The sequence below is a fragment of the Anser brachyrhynchus genome (genome assembly GCF_964034855.1).
Source record: "Anser brachyrhynchus genome assembly, chromosome: Z".
Lineage (NCBI taxonomy): Eukaryota > Metazoa > Chordata > Aves > Anseriformes > Anatidae > Anser > Anser brachyrhynchus.
The window spans coordinates 52,992,869-53,011,338 of record NC_137697.1 but is presented as its reverse complement, the minus strand read 5'-3'; the positions used below and the strand labels follow the sequence as shown (position 1 = coordinate 53,011,338).

General features: G+C 39.0%; 1 protein-coding gene across 3 annotated transcripts in view; it reads left to right on the top strand.

Annotated features, from left to right (window-relative positions):
* Window positions 1-18,470, top strand: part of CAMK4 (calcium/calmodulin dependent protein kinase IV) — a 156,224-nt gene that overhangs the window by 80,415 nt on the left and 57,339 nt on the right. For all 3 annotated transcript variants that reach the window (XR_013943275.1, XM_080573223.1, XM_080573225.1), the window contains 2 exons: window positions 8,583-8,645; window positions 9,269-9,351. Coding sequence is in view for 2 of the 3 variants with exons in the window: in XM_080573223.1 (XP_080429349.1) it covers window positions 8,583-8,645; window positions 9,269-9,351 (146 nt within the window). In the remaining variant the exon portion in view is untranslated. The remainder of the gene's footprint in view (window positions 1-8,582; window positions 8,646-9,268; window positions 9,352-18,470) is intronic.

Genomic DNA, 18,470 nt, shown 5'->3' with positions numbered 1-18,470 from the left:
CATTCTTCTCTGGCCCCCCTCCCATTTATATTAAGCATTTTTCATTCTCCATCCCTAAGAAGCTTCCTCAAGGCATTTTTTCCCCCCTTTGAAAAGGCTTTCTGTGCTATTAAGATTATAAGATATATAACCTGTAAATTATAAGCAGTTGTGGGCCCATGGACTCATTTATTTGGTTCTATCTATGGTCAAACAATACTGAAGTGACTTCATGACTTCAGGACCCCTCGTTGGTATTTGAGGCTGATCTACCAGAACGCTTGTCTAGCATCAGGAGACTGCAAGCCTGCTAGTTCAGGTGCCATTTAAGCAGCAGGTCCAGAGATTCAGGGCATTTTATCAGGGATTACACACAAGACTTTATCTGTACCTGAAGTTGTCAAGATTTCTTCTTCCCTGATATGTGTTGAACAAAATGTTCTCATTTGATCAGCAGACTCACAACCAGGCCTTACAAAATGAAGTAGTAGAGCGCTTATTTGATTACACAGAATAATTTGGTATCTGTGATGGATATTACAATACTAATGGTATTCTTTATGCATCAGAGCTTCATTGGACTGAACTGAAGTTTCACATCCATCTGTGAGTGTGACTCAATGCAGAGAACAGTGTGTATATTAGCTTAATATTTCTGTGCAATTTCTTAAATTGCAGTAGGCATCACACTTGGCTAATAATGTGTAAGTAAGCATAGTATCTTTCTCATGCATTTGAGGACTCCTAAGAAGTTAGAATAGCTTTAAAATAAAATGTACTTGATGATAGGAAGATGATAAGAAATGTTCTATCTCATATGAGATATAAGATACAATGTTCTATCTCTAAAAGCTCTCAGTTTCTAAGGGGCTTCTATTATGTGGCTATACAATTTATTTATTTGGTGTCATGGTGTGCATGTGAAGCCTTTTACAGAATGCCAGATGTCTAAAATTGTTTACATTACTTAAAGTAAAAGCTAGATTAATAAATTTTAACTGGAAAGTGAGGTAATTTTGGGGTTTGTAACTGCATAAATGAAATGAGAAGAATGGGCAAGGAAATAGTAAGTACAATTTGCTACATAATCCCATAAATGTGACTATTTTGAACTGGAAAAAAAAATGTAATTACCTTTGGTTTACACATTGTTCTTCTGTTTTAAGTGTCTTCCCCTACACAGCTTTGGGAACTCTAGCAATAGCAGTGCCACACTATAAACAGTGAATAGGTGAAATGAGCAGCTCATGAATACCTAATAGCCTGAAATTTGTTTGCATAAATGGTTCAACATTTATCAAACATATTTGAGGAAATCTGTAAAAATGAGTCAAGAGCAGAAATAACAACAAAATTAGTCAGATAGTTAGTCTACAACGTACAATAAGGCCTGTTCTAATGAACATATAACTTGTATTGAACTTGTACAGATAATGTGTTATTGCAAATCACCTCTGTTGTTCAAGCTACAGGAACCTTGTGATTCACCCTTTTGTGATACCACTAAGTTAATGTGGATGAGCAGTAGGACACGCTTCACAAAAGTCTGTGTGTTTTTGGAGAATATGGCAATATGACCTGCATCTGGCCAGCTTTACCATTAAAATCTTATATTACAAAGTGCAGGGGCTATTAATCAGGTAAATCAGCATTTGCTTTCTTGTGCTTAAATATACACAATTCCACAAATCATCTCTATCCATCTGATGGTTTGCCTGCAAAATGTCCTATGCTTTTTGACAAACACAAATGTTGCTCCTTTGATGGAAAAATTTACATGTAACAGTTTAACAGTATTATCATATACAGATACTACATTTCTCATTCATTTTTTAAAAAGCATATGCTTGTACAAGCCCATCTGACCTATATTTGCAGCCCGCAGATTCGCATGTACAAGCAGACTTTTAGGCACCTCACAGGACTAATGCAGGCACATTAATGTAACTTGCAGTTCCATGCATGCGTGTACAATCTGAAGCATACGTATCCATTGAAGCATTGTAGATGCAAATTAGAAGTGTGGTCCCGTGCCTAAAGACAGAAAATATTTGCTTTAATAAGAAATGGTCTGTTTTCTTTGCACTATTAATACTAGTTGATTTATGGAGGCTCAAAAAAAATTTGTCAGCAACCTACAAAATGAAAACTCCCTGCTGAGTTTATAGAAGATACTGCAGGGCTGTGCAATTACTGCTGTGCTTTATTGTATTGTTTGAGGTGTTCTTCAGGGACCTCATGTTCAGCTTGAATAGAGATAGATCTGGAAAAGTCTGCTAAGTTTAAAATACCAAAAAAAAAAATAAATTACTTTGAACCACATTTTTAAAATAATAATAATAATAATACTCCATTATGAGTACAAAGGTTGCTCCCTTACGAAGAGAGAGCTGCTGACATTGCTGAGAAGGTCAAGCAATGCCCCACTAAGAACCCCTAAAACATGGGAGGAATTCTTTATTTCAAAAACTCAAGTTTTCCTCAGAAAAAGGACACACAAAGAGTCAAATCACCTGAAATAGGTGTTAAATACATTCCCTAACTGGAACAAAGAGGTATCCTTTTGTTCAGAAGGTTCAGCTTTTTTTAACTCGACTTTTACTCACAGTCCACTGCTGCCGCTACGGAATAACACCAGACTAACCCAGAAAGATAGACTGGATCACATATAAAGCACCTATTTTCATTTGCTGTGGAATTTTGCAGCCATGCCACTTCTTGTGTTTCCCAGGATTTTTTATTACTTATGTTGTAGGATGACATCTTTATCTTGCATTGATACGTAAGCCAGCTCAGATGCATGTTTTACATGGCACTAACCAGCTTTGCACAGACAAAAATGCAGACTCAAAAGTCATCTTTGGAGTATTTTAATCTTTGTCACGACTGAAAGGCTTCCTGAGAAGACATTCTGTGTATGAGATGGGCAGAAATTGGAATTTCCGGACATTCTGAAATTAAAAAATAAAGCTTAAAACTAAATAGAAAATATGTAGTTTGAATCTTGTGAATATTTATTTAAATTCATGCTCAGAAACTCATTTCACTTTTTCTTAAAACTTTTCAAGAGAATCTGGGTAACCCAGCAGCCCTTTGCATATTCAGGACAGTTGGGAACAGACCTGTAGACTACCAGAGATTCAACATCTCTGCTTGCAGGTACTCTATGTGTGTATACTTTTTCAGAAGTAAATAAAATAATGGCAAAATTAAAAAGAGTAGTTAGCAACTGACACCACGAAGTACAGAAAGGGCTAGGCTGCAGAGGAGTTCCTCTACCTGAGATGAAAATAAAGATTGTTTCTTAGAAGCACTTTTTGGCAGAGAGTGGTGGCAAGCCAATAATGATTTGCAGCATGCTCCCTGTAAATGCAAGGAAGTACGTGCCCACAGCCTGAACTGTTGGTTCAATAAATCATTCATTTGTTCCAATTAGAGGTGTTCATGTGAGTCAATAACTAACCGAGATATTTAATAAGGAGCTGCGCAGAGCTGCAGTGAACAGCCTCAGTGAGGTGGGCTGTGCTATGAAGCTCCTCAAAAGCTGCTTTGTGACCCTTGCTGGGGCACAGCATTCTCACCTGACCTGCCTGGTGGCCACACCTGGCCAGATGTGTCCCTCTGTGTCTGTAGGGCCCTGGGAAAGGAGGACAGCATAGTGCAGGCTTGTAGGATGAGGAATGCACTCTGATTCTTGCTATCTACTAAGTCTAAGGGGCCTCTGTTTGCCTCTTGTGTTTTCAGGATGATGTATGTACCTTACTGCAAGGAAGCAGCTAGAAGAACCTCTTCACAGTAACAGTTTGTTTTATTTTGTGTTTGATTTAATTCAGATAGAAGCAACACGTTCACATCTCAGGGGTTTGTAGTATCACTCAGCCTCACCATCTCAGGACCTGGGAACACGGAAAAACCTCAGCTTTCATTAAGGATTTTTCCAGCCCTTTCCCTTGCCAAAATCGACTGAAATTTATAAACCAGAAATAGACTGGTTGTAAACCAAACTCCACTGAGTGACCAGGATCATATTTTGAAGATGCAGGGCTTTTAGACATATATCTGCAAGACAGATGAATGCCTAGTTCTAGAAAAGTGAAGCAATTGGGTAGACAAAATACTAACACATCCAGGAATAATTACATTGTTAAGTAAATGCTTTAATATAAAGTGGGTGGATAATTTCATTGACCCACACTGACAAATGCTGTCCTGACTGACTGTGTCTTCGCTGAGTGAAATACCCTAATAATGCTGTTAACCCTGTGTCTGTCTGTAAACAGGACATAGGAGTTCAGGTTTGAGTGCACACAGCATGCTGCCACTCATCTAGGGGCCACATCCATCAACACAGCAAAGCCACAACCTGCAGTGGCTGCAGTGCAGATAGCCATTTCCATTAAGTGCACTGGGTTCTTGGATGCCTCCTGCTCCCAAATTCAGGTTGTTGGATCTTTGCTGCTGCAGGTACTTTAGCTAGTTATGTGAAAGCCAGTGTGCAGACGCTTACCTGTGATGCAGTCACAGCTCCTGATGGACTTTACTGACAGAGGTGTATTGGGGACCGCTGCAAGCCACAGAACAAGGCAGTGGTCTGTCACACCTGCAAGTAGTTCTTGCAGGTTTTCTGCATGTTAGCACTTCATTTGAGTGTCTTCACAGGAAAGCCATGGAAACATATAAATTTTTAGTAAAATAAAGTTTTAGTCATTAACAGTTTTTTTATTAATATTATTTTTTTATTTTCTTGTCCATGGGCAGTGAAAACTCAGTTCCTATGGTCAGCAGTGGAGAATAGATAAATAAGTGTTTCAAGATTGCCTGGATAAGACCTTCTCAAACTGATGTAGATCTACCAAGCAGAAATGCAGAAGCCTGCTTCACAGGCCTATCACAGCAAATGCTTTTTGACTGCTTGCAGTATGAAGTTAACAAACAGAAAATATAGCTCTGTAAAATCACTTCACTGTTAAAATTACACAAGCAGGCAGTCACACAACCAGGTACAGAATTAAGATAACTTTTTCATGCAAGTGAAAAATAAGCATGCAAACAGAAATTAAGTAATAAAAGGAAATTATTAATACTAATAATAAAATACTAATGAAATATTTGACTAGAAGCACATTCTAGTCCATTTGACATAAATTAAAAACAAAGAATAAAGAAAACTTGTAGAAGAGTAATCAATAAACTAATAGAACCGGGACCTGTCTTACAGGTAGCATGTGATTGTTTTCTCTCTTCACAAATAGACCATTTCTGCTGACTTTATTATTCTTTACTGTGATATAATTGCATAGGTCTCACTGACAATCCTGAGTAACATTAATTTAAGGAAAGCTACAATTAATTGTTAGATATTGTGCTAGGTTCCTAAATTGCATCCAGAGAGGAAGAGGCAAAAATAAATGGTTTCACAACCTCATTTTTGTAAGGTATTACATCTGAACATTTGCACAAACTTTTGTGGTAAAAGAGTTTTCTGGCTAAACTATCCAAATTTTAAAATTTGTTGCTCTAGCAAAATATGCTATGGAGTGAACTGCCTGGCTGTCATCCTGTCAAATCATTTCTGTCAAGAATATTTGTACCTGAATTGTTGATATTCCTGCCGAAACTGCAAATAGGCCAACTCTGACCCTGATTTAGGTACCTACATTTTCTTGAAAGGAGCTGCAACAATATGAGTTTTGATACTGTCTATACTTAGGAGAATGTAAGAATGCAACAATAAGTGAAAAAACAGGAGGTTCCCTAGAGTAGAATGTTGTGGCTACATATGCTGCTGCTTTTACTCTAAAACTATTCATATCACTTACACATGCACACGTCTCATGTAAAAAATATCCCAATAGACATTTTCTTGGATGCTTTTAAATATTTAACACTCCTAAGCATGTGTATGTGACCTTATTAATCACCAGGGATAGGACCTGCGGGAACAGTGTTCAGCTGAGGCAGGGGAAGTTTAGGCTGGACATCAGGAAGAGGTTCTTCACCGAGAGGGTGGTCTCACACTGGAACAGGCTCCCCAGTGAAGTAGTCACTGCACCAAGCCTGTCTGAATTTAAGAAGAGATTGGACTGTGCACTTAGTCACATGGTCTAAACTTTTGGGTAAACCTGTGTGGTGCCAGGAGTTGGACTTGATGATCCTTATGGGTCCCTTCCAACTCGGGATATTCTATGATTCTATGATTATTTGCCATTGCAACCCAGCATCTTGATTTTTTTAGGTACCTTTTTCTCATACCATCACCTGAAGAAACATTAGAAAAACAGTGTGTGTGCCAGGTCAGGAACTGAATCACAGAGGGGCCTGCCTATCTGAAACTGAGCCTCAAGTTGCTTTTTCACTTAATTTGTTGCCACTAGTGAGTTGAGAGGGGGCCTTTATCATTTGTCAGTAGTATCTACTTAGTACCAAAAGAAACATATTCAGGATTTGGGCAGACTCTTACATGCTCATAGCCAGGCATGCATGATGGGTGAACATTTTCAGAACTGGAGAAAACAAACTGCAGATTGTTCAGTTTGTACAGGCACCTTTGGAGGGGATGAGTTGCTCAGTCTAAGCAGCAGCTGTCCCTGTGATACAGCACATTAATTTTTTTGATCCAGTCTGAGGTGCCAAGCCTATAAAAAGATCCCAGGCATGTATTATTACTCCCAGCATCACCAGAGCCTCTGAGTCCCCAGCTATGCACCTGCACCGGTGACAGAGAGGCAAAGGAACATGCTGATGACACAGGCATCCTAGACCCAAGTCGGACCTCTTGGCATGGGGAGGAACACGCAGGCTGGTGCTCATGGCATGGTAGAGACTGCATGTGACACATTTCCTCAAAGCCACTGCTCAATGAGACAAGAACAGAGAAACTTGCATTTAGAGCAGAAAGGGATAGAAAGTATAAGGCCTTTGGCAGAGCTGAAAGGGCCTGGTGTTCGTCTGATCCCAAGAAGGTTTAGCTATTGATCCCATGTTCATCTTATCTCAAGAAGGTTTAGTTATTGACCCTGCTCTTTATCTCCCATTAGGTATTCAGGGAATGGAGCATTTTATTCCTCTTTAATTTTTGTTTTCTGCTGCTTCTCTGATGCACCAAACCTGTTCAAAGTTGGTTTTTGCTTCTTTCATTTTGCTTCCTGTCAGAGCTACAAAAAGCAGGTAAATGTCAATGAGTTTCAAGAAGTCCCTAAGGGCTCTATCTCTCTACTGCTTTACACCACTGACAAACCACTGCAGCACTGCTGTCCTGGAATTGTTCCTGACTTACACACACATAGGGAGAATCAAATTTTGCCTTTTCTGTAGTTCTGAGTGTGACTGATACTTGGATTTTGTCATTGCTGGGAAAAATTAGATACAGAGAAGAGCTTCTTGTCTTTCAGGTCATAAAGAAGGGATCATTTTTAAAGCATGTCTTCTTCATTAAGAATTTGAAGATAATTTTATGTCCCTTCTAAAGATTTGTATAGTGTAACAGTTCATCTATGAACAACAACTATGTAAAACAAATGAACAAAAAAAAAAAAAGAAAAAAAAAGAAAAAATAAATGTTCGATGAAAAGCCTCTGCTAAAAACAAAACAAATCTTCTGTTTGACTTCATTTGTGTCATCAGCTTGGAAAAAGTTAGTGATTTACCTTGGTGATTCTTATTCAGCTCATAACCCCTGAGATGAAGAGTGCTGTAGAAGAAAAATGTTTATAATTTTCATCGTTGTAGGATTTCTCTTGATTTTGTGAAAATATTTGCAACCAAGAGAGTTTTTTTTTTTTCCATAAATGTATTGATTACCCTAGTAACATAGAAAGCATGCTTAATTTGCTTATGAGCATTTTTCTTGCTTGCTTAAGCATTCAAGTTCAGGGTGATCAGCAGTTATCTTTCCTGACTGAAATACTGCCCAGGTCTGCATTTCTTGTGGGAAATGACCAGTTTCCCCCAAGAGGGCATAGCTTGGTTGTGCCTGGATCGTAAAAGCCAGAAATTTGAGAAGGGAAGGAAAGGGAAAAGCTAATCCTCTCAGAGTTTAATCAAAGGGATAGTCTTTGCGTAAGTAGACCTTTCTGTCAGATATGTCTGAAGCAAGTTGAAGTTAAACCTTACACCCTGCCTGCGGCTGGGGCGTGTTTGACCTTTGCATTGCTTTTTTGTCCTAAGCAGCATGTTACACTGCTTTGATGTGCTCATCCTACCTGCAGAAAACTATGTAAGTACAGCTGGTGACCAGAGTGTGTTTAAAGGAAGCTATTCTAGCAAAAACTGGAGAGTAGCAGTACACAAGGGCAGAGCTTGAATAGAAATAGGAATTCATGGAGCTTTCTCTGATACCTTTTCTATAGTCTACTTCTTTCATGATTTACATGTACATTTGTGATCATTTTGCTACATAGATGTTTTTCTGTTATAGTATCTGTCTCGTGATGATGGAAGACTGTTCTTTACAATATACTTGATTTGTGTACCTTGCATCATTGTTTTCTCCCAAGAGATCTAGAACTGCTGTTCATACATCTTTTTCTATGATACAACTAGAATTTTCTATGGTGAACAGAGAAATCAATTATTCACCTTTTTTCCTCCCGGCTTTTAACCAGGTAGACAAGAAAATTGTCCGCACAGAAATTGGAGTGCTTCTTCGCCTTTCACATCCCAACATTGTAAGTTCAGCTATGTTCCAATCCATTCCTTTTTAAAAAATAAAAAATAAAAATGCCTGTGTTCCCGAGAGCTCCACATGGACTACTGTGGCTCACCTATATAGATTTGTGAGAGTCTTAGATTAAAGCTTTGGTTTCTCCTCATGTGCTCATTAGCAATTCATTATGCAAGACTGTTGAATTATACTTTAAAGTAAACTATTGATGTTCTTACAGAGTTGGGTCAGAAACTGTACAAAAAGAGCTCTGTAAAGGATAGGAGAAATTTGGCATTTTCAATCTTTGGGGAGACTTCAGCTTACACTGAAAGATTTACAGAGAGGTATTGACGAGCACTAAAGAAAGTAGATTCTAAAATTCTTGTATTACATAGAGGTTGCAGAAGGATTTATAGCAACCAGCAACAAAAAAAGGGAATGTATAGGGAATAAAGCCAGAAAAAAAAAAAAAAGTGTGAGAGAATGTGTATAATAATGTGCTGAACTGCAAAGTAAATGACACCAACTTCAGCTGGTATCATCCTCTGCTTTACTGGCTGGAGTCTGTGTCTTTCTGTTGGCCCCGTGATGTGCCAAGCAAGAAGACAAATACAAAAATGAATCCTTTTTGTTGTCTTTTACCAGATAAAACTGAAGGAGATATTTGAGACCCCTACCGAAATCAGTCTTGTTCTGGAATTGGTCACAGGTGGAGAACTATTTGACAGGTAAGTTGTCTGTACAAACCTCACTCTGTACGTCCCTCTGGGAAGTTATAATCCAGGTTTTTGCTCTGCACATAGTCCATGTGTCAGTAATTACTGGAATTATTTGATCAACATATGATTTATTCACACGAGTAAATATCTGCAAGAACTAATTGCAAAAACATATTTGGAAATGTGATTATCAGGATTTTGTTTTGGAAATGTTACATGACTAGAGAATGGAAGAAATTGTCAGTAAGTTCTGAAGAGCACATACAGTGCAAGAAAGGTGTTCTGCACGTGCATAGTGTTAAATCATGCTGAAGCAGACAAAAGGCAGGGAAAACTGGTAAAATCACATTGACAGGTCATCATAAAATGTGGTAGGTGGCAATCAGCTAGCCAGGAGGATTGTGTTATGTCAGATTAAAAGTTGATAAGCAGAGTAGCAAAAAAGAAATATTACTTGATAGTCATTCTATTTATAAAACCTCTCCTTTTGTTAAAATGGTTCTGCAAGACAGCTATTGAGTCTGAAAGTAATTTGTTCATGGTGCTCCACATCCTTAATCTTGCACATACTTAATCTTAAAAAAATTCTATGATAGTGTTGTGGCAATACTCTGCTGTTGTAGATTTGTTGTTTGTTTGTTTGTTTGTTTGTTGTTGATTTTTGTTTGTTTTAGAGCAAGAGAAAATATGAAATGCACTTTATACCGGTTTGAGTAAATCAGTTAGTTCACTGAAGTTAGATTACAGAAAGTACATGAAGGTACAGTGCCTTCAAACTCATGCAAGGACAGGCAATTTAATCCTCCTTCTTTGTTTTTAAAGTTTAATATTTTAGAGGACTGTTACATAAAGTATGCATTGAAGACTCAGTCTGAAGGGCTCTTTGACTGAGAAAACAAAAGCATACTCTTTTGTATACCGTGTTCATAGCTACAGCCTTGAGATGAACTACTTCTGAACTATAACAACAAAAACAACTCCTCTTGCAACGTCTGTGGTTCAGCAGAAGAAAGGTGCATGGTCTCTCAATAGTTAGTCAAAGCAATCAGGAAAGATGTGCTACAAGTTAAACAACCAATAAGCACCAAGCTATGGAGGACCCTGTGCAAGATGCCTTACCTTTCACATAGCCTCTTGTATATCTACGTGGCTTCAGATTGGGCATTTTTTCCAAAGGTTGGGATACTATACAGGAGTGTTTAATGAGAGTTTGCAAAGGGAAAAACACAACTAGGCCAGTAAAATGTTTACTTTATGAGCATCAGCCATGTGTGTGATAGAAGAATCATAGAATCGTGGAACGGTTTGGGTTGGAAGGGACCTTCAAGACCATACAGTTCCAAATCCTCTGCCATGGGCAGGGTCACCTTCCGCAAGACTTGGTTGCTCAAAGCCCCATATTGCCCAGTCTTATACACTTCTAGGGATGGGACACCCACAACTTCTCTGGGCAACCTGTTCCTCTGCCTCACCACCCTCTGGGCTAAATAACCCCAATTCCCTCAGCCTGTCTTCATAGGAGAGGTGCTCCAGCCCTCTGATCATCCTCATGGCCCTCATCTGGACTTCCTCCAACAGACCCATGTCCTTCTTGTGCTGGGCACCCCAGAGCTGAATCAACTACTCCAGGTGGGTCTCACATGAGCAGAGTAGAGGGGGAGAACTGAAAAGACCACATGTGATCTGGGATGTGGCATTGTGTTACATGACAGAACTAGAATTCAACATTACGACATTTTCAACATTCTGTTATCTGTACTCAGGATGTGATTATGGCATTTGAGTACTCAGGTTTATCTTTCACCGAAATCATATGCTTAGTGGTTTGGTTTACAAGCTTGGTTACAAGTTTACAAGTTTGGTTTGGTTTTACAGTTTGCTTACAAAAAGCTGCCTGGTGTTGCCTGAAGAGAGATGTTTACTAGAATTGCGGTGCCCCCTTGTGATGCTACAAATGAGAACTAATACTATGGAGCTCTTCTGAGTTAAGCCTCCTCTGTTTCTCCATATATAACAAAACTGGAAACTTTGGCAATGCAGTCTTATCTGGTGTGTGATCTGGGAAAAAAAACAAAAAACAAAAACAAAAAAAAACCACCTCTAATAGAAATATGCAGCCAAGATGTTCTGCAGTAATAACATGAATTAAATGTTAGCTGTCCCTTTCTTCTTTTTCAGCAGGGCTGAAGGGCTAACTCTTGTATTATGATATACAGTGGCTTCCTTTTGAGTTTCACTGAAAATAAACTTAGCTTTCTGCCCTAGGGCAGAATTCCCCTTTCATGCTTTATGTTTTCAATCTATATATATTTATATCAAGTGTGAAGGATGACATCCTGAATATTCTGACATAGCAAGAATCTCAGTGCACTCCCTCTGCTGTGCTTGCATGACTCCTGTCTCAGTCTAAAGCCAAACAGCTCTGGGAAATCTCCTGCTGGACAGTGAGGTTGTGACAGATATGGATGGCAGACTTCACCAAGTCTCAAGAATCTCCCTTGTTCTTGAGAAAAGACCCTGCACAGAGAACATGTGGGCAAGCAGGACTGTGATGTGGGCAGGGACCACCCCATGGGTTTGCAGGACCTTACATGCTTGGTGGACAGCTACACAACTTTGTAAACCACCTGCTATACACAAACAGCAAAGTGACTTTTGTACTCTGAAGGAGTTGTCCTTTGGCCTCTTCCAAATTATCTGCTAGCAGATGATACAACTGGATCAATCACACCACTGTATCTGCTCTCCTTACTATGAACACGTTCATTGGTGTTACAGGTACTGCTCTTTCTGATAACATGCAGATACTTTTTTTATTAACTATTTTACTGCTTTCTGCCATCCCATTTGTCCATTCTTCTTTTGCACAGTATTTGAGCTGCAGATGAGCAAATTTGTTCACACACTCTTTCTCCTTATCATGAAGGTGATTTTGAAAATGCCCAAGTCAGATTCACTCTCTGGAATTGTATTACTTTTCCTGATGTGCTGCAGGTTTCATGCCACTCTAACACAAACTTCCTTCACCATATTTAATATTTCTATCATATAATCCATGTTACTGCTTAAATAACCTGTCATATGATGGTCAATTGTGTTACCCAAAAGGCGATAAATTCCAACAAATATGTCAGTTACACATCCTCGCTGATATAATTGAATCAAGTTGGTTTTGCTTATATATTTAAAAGGCTATTTCTCAGACTTCATAAATCACATTGTAGGCCATATTCTGACATGCCAAACACAATAAATACAACTCCACACCAAACTGGAGAAGTTTATGTAAATTGTAATATTTATTGCTAGTTTGCATGATGGCTTTCATCACCCCAGTAAGTGAGTAGTCACAAAGGTTGTGAAGTAAGACAAACCAATGGACAAAATGACCAAAAGAGAGAGAACACCAGTAGGTCTAGTAGGTGTAAATTAAGTGGTATTCTAGTTCATTCCTAAAGCTGTGTCTCCATCCCAGTTCTGGCAAACATGCCTTTAAAATTGTTTGGCCTTCCTCTTTCTTTCCTGGATGTTTGAAACAGCCACGCATGCTTGAAGAACATTTTGAACAGTGGCATTGTAACAGAGTCCTGAAGGACAACTCTAGTGCTTCTGAGCATCCCAGCCCTGTACGTCCAAGAGCATATGGCTGCATTTCTCACACTGCTGCAATACTGATGCCAGTTTTCACTGGTGCTGGGGCATGATCTCACTGAGAAAAACAGAAACCCAGATGTAACCCAGCTGTTCAAATGCATGGTGCACTGATTGCACTAAGACTCGTCCCTGCTTTCTCTGTCTGCAAGACCAGTCTTTTAAGGACCTTTTTTTCTACTACATTTGTGGGTAGGAAATTGCAGGGTGAGGAGAACAGTGAAGGGAAAAGATCAGTTTTCATCCCTCTATCACATCATCCTTCTCACTGCATCTTCTTACGAAGTGTGTCACTGAGTTCAGACCATAGACACATCTTTTATATGAGAAGTTTGAGTGATGGAAAGAAATAATTAAATTGAGTTTTATCAGTTTTTTGTATGACATTGTATTGTGCATACAGAATAAAATGATAAATTCTATGTGGATACTTTAAAAGGCAGATTTATAATCAAAAAGCTTTTCTCCATTTCACCTCTTCTCCATGTTAAAAGGAGAAAGATAATGGCAGAATTGATGGAATTAACCCTCTAAATACTCTCAGATAGATAGAACTGAATTCAATCTCAAATAATTTAACTCAAACGTTTTAATATAAATTTAAGATCTCAGTGAAAAAAAAAAAAAGAGAAAAAAGTTGAATTCAGCAATGATCATGGAATGTAGAATGACTTGACACCATAAAAATTGATGTCTTTTTCCTAGAAAAAGTATTAGACTTGACTATTTGATAGAACCAAATTGTTCATCAAGCTATTTTTTTTAACACACTTCTATTAATAATCAGTAAACTTTAGACTGTTGAAAGGTTTGTTTACATATATACTCAATCTTCTCATTATATTCTGTTAACACCTTTGATTACTCTCTTCAATTTTCTTTATAGTTCCTTCCTTTTAAAATAATGACCTAAGCTTGGTCCAGTTATATTTTTCTCTCATCTCTTCCTTTTACCCTCCATCCCTTCTTCACTCTCTACGTAAATGTAATTGCTGGATACTTTTAACTTTGACTTTCTTTTCTACTGCATGATGTGTTTCATCAGATTCTTGGTCCCTTTGTTGATCTGGTTTTGCTTCTACCGATTAACCTCTTTATTGTGACAGGTAGTAATAGGTCTTGCAGTTCAATGAAGTCTGGTATCTGTTTTTTATAAGCTACATTTTCTTGAAGTTGGTCTTTTCCATTCAGATTTTATTGATATGTATTGCCTTTCAGCTGAATCACTGATACATCACTTTTACAAATTAATTTCAGCAAAAGGCTCTACTTTAAAAGAAAAAAATAGCTCTACTTTACCTTCATTTGGCTCACAATATGTGCAGATGGATAAGAATAGTTTTTATTAGTCTCTTTCTTTTTTGTGCTTCAAATGATTATGACAATCCATATGTTTTCTTTGTCTGTACTTTGTCATCTTGACCACAGGTTTTTTTGTTTCTTTCTTCATTTCATTATTAAGTACACCAACCATTGTCTAAAAATACTGCCTATGGCTGACTACCTCTTGGTTCAATTTTCATTTCAGATTTCTTATAATTTCATCTGAAACATAGATTTAAACTGATAGTACCTTCTTTTATGGTAGCATATATAGGAATTACTTTTTCTAAAGAACTTGTCTTTTTAAGAGATGCTGAAATGAAATGAAATGAAATGAAATGTGAACAGCATTTGCTGTTCACAAGTGCTCTTGTGAACAAAATTTCCTGAAGCCTTCTTGTTTCTGCATATGGAAATTAGAATTGCTAAGGTACATGAAAAAGAGTAAGAGAATTCATTGGTCCCAAAAGTGTGGGTGTTTTATAAATCAGTGGCAGAGTAGTATTTTTATTTGTTTCTGCTGGCTGGTCCCATTAAGTGGTGGCAATTTGTCTTCTGAGCATGAGTCACAGCAGTCCTTTGAATTCTATTTTACATGAGGAAGATAGAGCCCCCTCACTTTTGCAGGACTGTGAAAAAAAAAAAAAAGGTCTGACTGGCTTCACCAAATATGCCCTATTCTATGAAAAACAGAAGGCAACACACAAATTGGCTCTAGTAAAAATGCTTATTGATGTTATAATAGCTCATTTAGTGTCTCTTGATTTCAGCTGTAGTAATGATAAAAAACAGTAATTTACAGAATAAAGAGGTGTGTGTTATGGCTCATTTGTAGGCTTTCTAATGTAATTTGATATTTCTTTCCTGTACAGAGTTGTAATAATGCCTTTAGACTAGTTTACAGTCAGCACCTTATTCTCCATCACTGGCCAGAATTGTTCTAAGTCAGCCAGTGTCTATTTGACTACAATATTCTCTTCAAGACAAGAGATACAAATAATTTTTGAAATGGTTGTATATAAGACACTACTTACGGTGTGGTCAGTGCTTGCACTTAGAATTAGATGAAATTCTAGGCACCAGAGGACACATAATTACAATTGTATATGTATGGATAAATGACTCAAGCAATGATGATGGTGCAATTATAATACTGGCTGGCTTCCTGCCACTTTCTAATTGTGAACTGATGTAACATTAAAGCTTGCCTGGTTCTTAACTCCACTGTGGAAGCCTTTTCATTTAAAACATTCTCATTTAAACTGTCCTCTTGCCTTTTGTTGTTATTGCTCAAGAAATAACAGGAATAGCTTTGCAGGGATTATTGCCATGAGTTTGTCCTAGTTGGGACCAAGCTGTATGCCATTAACCCATTCAGGAAGGGGGGCAAGCGTTCTTAAGGGAGAGCAAATCAGTGCCTGTGAAGCTCTAAGTTTGTTAAATACCGTCAATACTGAGACTCCTTGCAGTTCCAGCATCACTAGCAAACTTTTTCTGCTATGGCCTCATCTCTGTAATGGAATCATAGAATGGTTTGGGTTGGAGGGGACCTTCAAGACCATACAGTTTCAACCCTCTTGCCATGGACAGGGACACCTCCCAATAAATCAGGTTGCTCAAAGCCCCATCCAGCCTGGCCTTGAACATTTTCAGGGATGGAGCATCCACAGCTTCTCTGGGCAACCTGTTCCAGTGCCTCACCACCCTCAGAGTAAAGAACTTCTTTCTTAAATATAATTGAAATCTTCCCTCTTTTAGTTTAAAGTCATTACCCCTTGTTTCAATGCACTTCCTGATGAAGCGTTCCTCCCCAGCTTTTGTAAAATCCCCCTTTAAGTACGCAAAGTTTTCTATAAGGTTTCTCCAGAGCTTTCTCTTTTCTAGGCTAAATAATCTCAGTTCTCTCTGTCTTCATAGGGAAAGTGCTCCATTCCTCTGACCTGGACCATCATGGTCCTCCTCTGGACTTTCTCCTAGAGGTTCATGTCCTTCTTGTGCTGAGGGCCCCAGAACTGAACTCAGAGCTCCAGGTGGGGTCTCTCAAGAACAGATTAGAGGAGGAGAATCACCTCCCTCAACCTGCTGGCCACACTTCTTTTGATGCAGCTCAGGATACAGTTGGCTTTCTGGGCTGCAAGTGCACATTGCTGGCTCATGTTGAGCTTCTCATCAAACAACAACCCCCTTCTTCTCAGAGCTGCTCACAATCTGTTCTCTGCCCACTCTGTATTTGTGCTTAGGATTGCCCTGACATAGGGGCAGGACCTTGCACTTGGCAGTTGAACTTCAGGATTTTTGCACAGACCCACCTCTCAGCCTGTCCATGTCCCTCAGGATAGCATCCCTTCCCTCTAGAGTGTTGGCTGCACCACAAAGCTTGCTGTGCTGAGGGTGCACAGAATTTCATTGTCCATGTCACTGACAAAGATGTCAAACAGTGCCAGCCCAATACTTACCCCTCAGGAACACTACTCATCACTGATCTCCAGCTGGACGTTGAGCCATTGACCGCAAATCGTTGAGTGCAACCATTCAGTCAATTCCTTACCCACTAAGTGGTCCATCCATCAAATCCATGTCTCTCCAATTTATAGACAAGGATATCGTGGGAGACAGTGTCAGCTGCTTTGCACAAGTCCAGGTAGATGATGTCAATTGCTCTTCCCCTATTCACCAATGCTGTAACCTATCATGGAAGGCCACCAGATTTGTCAGGCACGACCTGTCCTTAGTGAAGCCATGTTGGCTGTCACTGATCTCTTTCTTATTTTCCATGTGCCTTTGCATAGTTTCAAGGAGGATCTGTTTCATGATCTTGCTGGGCACAGAGGTGAGACTGACTGACCTGTAGTTCCATGGGCCTTCCTTTTTTCCCTTTTTAAAAATTAGGGTTTTATGTTTCCCCTCTTACAGTCAGTGGGAACTTCACCAGACATGCACCACTTCTCAAATATGGTGGACAGTGGCTTAGCAACTTAATCCACCAGTTTCCTCAGGACCCATAGTTGTATGTCATCAGGTCCCATGGACTTGTGCACCTTCAGGTTCCTTAGCTGGTCTCAAACTTGTTCTTCTCCTACTGTGGGTGCTTTTTCATTCTTCCAGTCTGTGCCCTTGCCTTCTGGGGCCTGGGCTATGTGGCTGAAACTCTTGCTGGTAAAGACTGAGAAAAAAAAAAAAAAAAAGAAAGATATATTATGTAGACATGTCCTGGATGCTAGAGAAGATAGAGATCTGCCTCTGTTAATTTAAATAGGAACAGGATCAAGCCCTGGCTGATTTCCTCAATTATCTACAAAATTAGCTTTCAAATTTGTTTGAAAGTTAGAGATCTTAACAGCTCTGTGCAGGTGACAAGGTGAAGTATATACCTACAGACTCTGTAGCTGTAGACTACAATGTTTACAGGAAGTCTCTGACAGACCCAAGAGCTAACAGTGTTTCTCCTGTGCCTTGATTCAAGATCTTTCCTTAAACTATAAAAAGAGTTAGGATATGAGTGTTTTGTACATTTTATTGATTTTTAGATCAAATGTGTTTAGTTTAGCAGGACTCCACTCCTCCTTTTATTGTTTTCCACATGAGTAATACAGTATCTGCAGAGCAAGTGTGTCCACATTCTTTTACAGTGATATCCTATTGCTTTCAGTGGCTTCATATGAATGTGAAATAACAAGTTATAAGGGGAAGGTCCCAACAAGAGTAAAATCCAGTGTATGGTCCTTCCAAATTACACTGCAGGCTGCAGATGTGTGGTGAACATCTGTAGGACTTTATGCCAGTGCTGATATAGACTCTGATGAAGATGTGCATAATGAAAACATTATAAGCAGCAGAGGATGCTTCACACTTCCATAGCAGAGCAACAGCATAGATGTCTAGAGGCTACACTGAAAACTGCCTGGAAAACTAAAGAATATTGTCAGAAGCCTCCGAGTACTCAGAATGAACAGAAACGCTACCAAGGCTGGGTGGGATTTGGCAAACATTACTCCAAGTTGTTAAACACTTCAGTATGCATTCTTAATGACCATATGGAAGCTGCCAGATTTCATCTGCCTGCTGCACAGACAAGAGCACTAATCACAGGAGAAAGGTTGCAGCCTTTGCCCGGGCTACCTTTTGGTTTGTGGGGCAGTGTGCCACTATAGATG